This window comes from Gossypium raimondii, chromosome 10 (genome assembly GCF_025698545.1).
Source record: "Gossypium raimondii isolate GPD5lz chromosome 10, ASM2569854v1, whole genome shotgun sequence".
Taxonomy (NCBI): domain Eukaryota; kingdom Viridiplantae; phylum Streptophyta; class Magnoliopsida; order Malvales; family Malvaceae; genus Gossypium; species Gossypium raimondii.
The window spans coordinates 48573463-48579132 of record NC_068574.1 but is presented as its reverse complement, the minus strand read 5'-3'; the positions used below and the strand labels follow the sequence as shown (position 1 = coordinate 48579132).

At 30.5% G+C, this 5670-nt stretch overlaps 1 protein-coding gene across 1 annotated transcript; it reads right to left on the bottom strand.

Annotated features, from left to right (window-relative positions):
- Window positions 1-3656: 3656 nt before the first annotated feature.
- On the bottom strand, window positions 3657-4348 carry LOC105775900 (cell wall / vacuolar inhibitor of fructosidase 1). The gene has a single exon (XM_012598395.2). It carries the CDS (start codon window positions 4312-4314, stop codon window positions 3790-3792), a length of 525 nt encoding a protein of 174 aa, XP_012453849.1. The 5' UTR covers window positions 4315-4348; the 3' UTR covers window positions 3657-3789.
- Between the last annotated feature and the right edge of the window lie 1322 nt (window positions 4349-5670).

The following is a 5670-nucleotide window of genomic DNA, read 5'->3' as shown; positions in this document are numbered from 1 at the left end:
TGATGACTTTTCATACTATAATACTCAGTGAGTAGCTAGCTAGACTTTGTAATTTCATGCATTTTCATTGTTAGTCACTTTATCACCCAATCTCTCTTAGGTTTGATCCTCAGAACACTCAGTGTTCCATTGTAACATAAATATTACAGCTGACCTGTCACACTTGTAGTTGAGTCATTTTAACTTCTGATAATTTTATGTTGATTCTTTACTTGATGTTCATGCTTAATAAGTTCAAGTTAAGGCCACCAATTATTCACCATTCATTTGGTGAATGAATACAAACATATGGCAAAACAAAAGCATAAAATCATTTTTTTGGAAGTAACATGAATGAATACAAAAAATTATTCACTATACCACCATTCATTTAGCAAAACAAAAGCATAAAACCAAGTTGAACATATGTTAATAAGTTCAAGCTAAGGCCACTAATTAAAAGATATGGCCAACACATCATGCTTAAAGGATCAAATTTTAAAAATTACACTTTAAAGCAAGCCTTTCAAGTAATAATGAAACTAGTATATATATAAATGAAATAGACTCCTTAGTACGTTCTATTTTAGCCACTAATCATATATAAAATAATTTCCTAGTCTTCTAGCCCCACAATGGTGCGATGTCCCATAGGTTAGGGCGAGCATAAAAACCTTCATGTAAAATCTACGCGCAAAAACAACACATAAGCATCAGCTTAGTAAGTTCAAATGGAAATCACAAACACTTACCTCATCCCACCGTTTTTTTGGCCAATGTGTAAAGTTTAACTCTTTGATAATGATGGCATAAATGAGGAGGAATTGTAAAAAAAATCTCCTATAGAGGTAACAAATCTAATTATTTATGCAATTACATTAATACCATCCATGGTATAAGAACTAATAAAATATGGCATTTATCACAATGAATATAACATTCAATTTACCAGGAATAATCCTTTTTCAATATTTTTATTTTTGTTGCCCTTAGTAATCTTAGCAAAACAAAGGTCATATATTTGGGGCTAACCAACCAAAGCAAAACAAAGGTCATATATTTGGGGCTAACCAACCAAACTCTCTGAAATACTATGCTAAAAGCGCTATCATCTGAATACTATAGAAATGGATCCATATACACTTGCCTTATGACATCAATCACGGTTTCAAATGCATCTTCTAACATATGTATACCATATTGACATGTCAACCATATCCTAACTATTTAACTAAGTTTACAAAGGCATTACATTCATTTTTTTTAAAGTCACATTAGCTATTTCATAACACTTTCATTGATATAAAATTTCAATGATCACAACCATGATTATCACCACTTCATGAAACTTCATATTTAAGACAATATAATTCAATCATGGAAATTATGTCCACTAGTCATACATATCACTGCAAAACAATATAAAATTTTTTATAACTCATTAGTTTAACTATAGCTCCATTTCAACACTCTTTACACTTGGCCAACATTAAAATTACCATTATGAATTAATATGCTCATTTATATTCACCCACTCAAGCACACAACACATTTAAACAAAAAAAAAGTAATATACCAAAATAAGAGTAGAGTCTCCTCAATCTACAATCTTTCCTTTACATTGCTTGTAGTCCCTCTCTCTACTTGTTTCTCTTTATTAGACGATAAATACTTATATTAATAATAAATAGCCATTAATATGGCTTAACTACTTTCTAAGCAAATAAAAACTCAATTTAAACATGATGAGATGATGGAAAAATCATTTCTCTTACCCATAATCAAGCTTTCTCACTCTACCCAACAAACTTTTAAGTTGTGGTTGGAAGAAAATGATGAAGAAAACTAGCTGGAGAAGAGGTATTTAGAATGGAACTTAAGAAAGAGGCAAGGTTGGTGGTGAAATTTGAGGTAAGAATGGAAGAAGGAAGCAAGAAAATGGAAAAAGAAATTATCCTCCTACTTCAAGTGGTTGACAACAAGTGCAGGAAGAAGTCAAATCTCTTATTGTAAAACCAAAATAAACCTTTGTTGTAAAACCATGATCCAATGGCCCTCATTTAATCCCACCTTCATCTAATAACTCCAATTATAAACTCTTATAAATTGACTAATTTACTCCTCTAATGGTAAAATTGCACATCTTAAACACTTCTCTCTAAGTCTATGACTCACTCAATGACATTACCACACTTCAATAATAATTCCCAATGTTACACTCTACTATAAAATTACTAATTAATGTAAGTTTTATTTTTTGAAAATTTACTACACTGCCTTGAATAGTGACACATAGGACATCATAAATTTTGGGATGTTACATCATTACTATGATAAAGTTGGTGACATTAGACCTTATTGTTATAAGCTCCTTAATAATTTGAGATGGGAGCAAAATATAAAGGTTGCACACAGTGTTCCTATATCTTAAAAGAAAATGCAGGTGAGAAAAGTTCAACAGGTAATCAATTATGAAGATCAAGGAAAGATTGATAATCAAGTCAAACGTGAAGTTACCCTTGAAGACCATATTGAAGATAAAGGGATTGCCATGAATACTCAATTAAAGTTTTATAAGAATAAAGGTGTGCAAACTTGTGAAGATCATAAAGGTGGTAAAGGTCCCAATTGTTCTACCAGTTAGAATGCTTATTCATATAGCACCATGTCATATCCCCTTAATGAACTTTAAAATGGAGCAAGGGGAGTGTATTATCCTTAGTACTAAGGGAGAGAAAATCTTATTTGTTTTATGACTTGATTGAAAATTGAGCTATCGAAATGATATTGCTCGGGAACTAGCCTAACGATATTTATCGTTCTCTTTGATGGATTGATTTAATAATTTTTTAGCCCTATGATAGGTGAGAAGTTTTGATATGGTGAAGGAGATGTGTAGTTTGTTGTTGAATCTGATGTTACCTCACTAGAAGCCCCATAGAATTCGTATACTTCAACCTTGCACTAGTTTCACTGTTGAATAAGAGGAAAGGTTTGGTTGTGCATTTCATCTTTAGAATTTTTTTTTTCAAAAGATGGAGAAAGGTGTAATCGAATTTAGTTAGTGTTTTGCTTTCTTGAATAATATTCCTGAGTTGATTCACATGTTATGCTGTCGTGAATGTATTTTGCTACTTAAGAACTTTTACCAAAAATCCAAACTTACGACAATTTTGATTGAGAATATATTTTGATTTTATTCAAGATAAATAAGAAGTAAAATTTATTGATAATCCCAAAATTTAATCAGTAAATATTTGAGTTTAATAACAACAGTATCTCAGTTGATAATATGAGGATATGGAGCATAAGAATAAGCAAAGCATTATCGGCGCTGTGTAGCCGATTTAATTAAAGCATTTTTCAATTGGGATTTCTTGAGGATTATTTGATGATTTTGATCAAGATAAAATAGAGATAATTGAAGATCATATTAGCAATAATTTAAGTCACTTGCTGACCATTTATGTTGTGAAAAACCAGCTAGTATATCAAAATATTATCTCACTTATCCTTTACTTCTAGTTGAAGTCGTGAGGACTATAAGCAGGTAGTAGTGGCATGAGATTAGCTAGTCGAGAGCTTAGAGAGCACGACTTGATTCCTTTGTGAGAAATTTTATTATGTGTTTTTATTTCACCTTTGAATGTTTGCGCTAAAAAAGTAAAAGCTAATTACACCGATTTTGTAATGGCATACTTCATCGATGTCAACAAACATGAAAAATCATCAGATAATTCATAAATATCTCATTTTGTTTTAATTTATTTATCATCATTTAATAGCAAAGAGAACTGACTTAACATCAGCCTATAGTAACAATGAGGCAATGGATTGAAGAACAACAGAAAGATCATGCACAGCTTTGTTTCCACTAAAGATTGGAGAATTGGATGGCTTTTCTGCAAAGCTGTTTTCACATGCCTGAGCTTCATTTCCAGCATCAGTTGCACTCTGAACAGCAAATTTGGGGTTGTTTTTCTCAATTGCATCAATTGCTACTGGGATATCAGCCTGGATAATGGTGTTATATGAAACAATGCAACCTTCCAAGGCCTTTTCCAAGGTGGGGTCTTTGACACTTTTAAGCAATGCTGAAATCTGATTCAATGTGGCAATGGCTTTAGCTTTGACACTGTCAGCCACAATCCGAGCAAGCCCCGACACATCCGCGGTCGAACTCCGGGGGTCGGATTTCAAAGTCAAGACGCAGAGATCGTAAAATGGAGTCTTTTTGCAAGTGGTTTGAATTAGGTTGATGTCTGAGTAGCTTACAGTGAAAAATGTGAAGCAAAATACAGCTTCAAGTATGAATAAAGAGATGATTTTGGTCATATTTGGGTGTTGGGAATTTGAAAGGTAACTGGAATATCGCTTAACTTGCACGTAAAATGGCTTTGGTTTAAAAAGAAAAAAACGTATTTATAGGCTCCAGAATGAATTTTCTCAATGAAGAGGAAATCATATATGGAGCAAAATAAGGCAAAAAAATTTGCTATACGTAATTTTGGCCCAAAGATTGTAATTGCCTTTTAGAATTTAAAAAAAAAAAAAAAAAGTTGTAAAGTAATCCTGTCCTGATAAATTCTATTAGTTCTCCAATTTCATAACAGTTGAAACAAAAAATTTGGATGCTAATTAAATAGAATTTACTAATTATAACGGTTAATTAAATATATATTATATGTAAAATTGAATCTAATTTTTTGAGGAAAAAAATCAAGATTACATAAATCATAACCAGCTAGACGTATTTATTACCACGGGTTAATTTATCATTTGGTACCGGAGTTTGGTCTCAAGGCTCAGTTTGATACATGAACTTGGCTTCAAAGTTCAATTTAGTACCTAAACTAAACGACATTATGCGACCAAATAAATGTTTGACACATGTGCTCTAGTAAAAAAAACATAAATACTTAATTGAATAAAAAAAACGTAGATGCTAAATTGAACATTGGAGGCAAACTATGTACCAAATTCGGACTAAAAGGATCTCAAATATCAAAATAAAAAATTAGATACTAAAATAAACATTAAAACCAAACTTAAGTACTAAATCAAGAAAAGAAACTCAGATACTAAATTAAACATTGACACTAAAATTTAGTACCAAATAATGTATTAAAGATAACATAAATCTAATTTCAATTTTTTATAGGTAAGGGTTAATAATTTATTATCATTTATTCTCAAAAGTAATAATTTATTATCATTTAAAGATAAGATCCATAAAATCACCTGTCATAATTACTATTTCACTTTTCGGGTCCATTAAAATTTTAACAAAATACTTCTTTTTAACATGTTTATGATTTACAGTTATGAGAATATTTTCATAGTACCTATATGATTTTCTTTTTCATGTTTGTTTTACTGTCTATATTTAGAGCTCGTAGTTACCCTTCCCAACAATGTTATCTCTAATGTTTAAATTTGTGTTCTCCCCAAAAAAGTGTAATAAACTTAAATACCAAAATTATATATGAACTATGATTTAATGTGCAATTGTATACATGAACTTTGATTTTGTGCAATTTTATACATGAAATTTTGATTTGATTCAATTCTTGTAAATTATTAACACAATTATTGATATAACATCATTTTATGTTTATATATTGCATACACAAAATAATTATATTTATCCAATATAAAAATAAATTGATGTATTTATTTCTTTAAATGTGT

Bases quoted from the DNA above. Each gene is read 5' to 3' on its own strand.
- LOC105775900 (XM_012598395.2), bottom strand. From the start codon at position 4,314: ATGACCAAAATCATCTCTTTATTCATACTTGAAGCTGTATTTTGCTTC.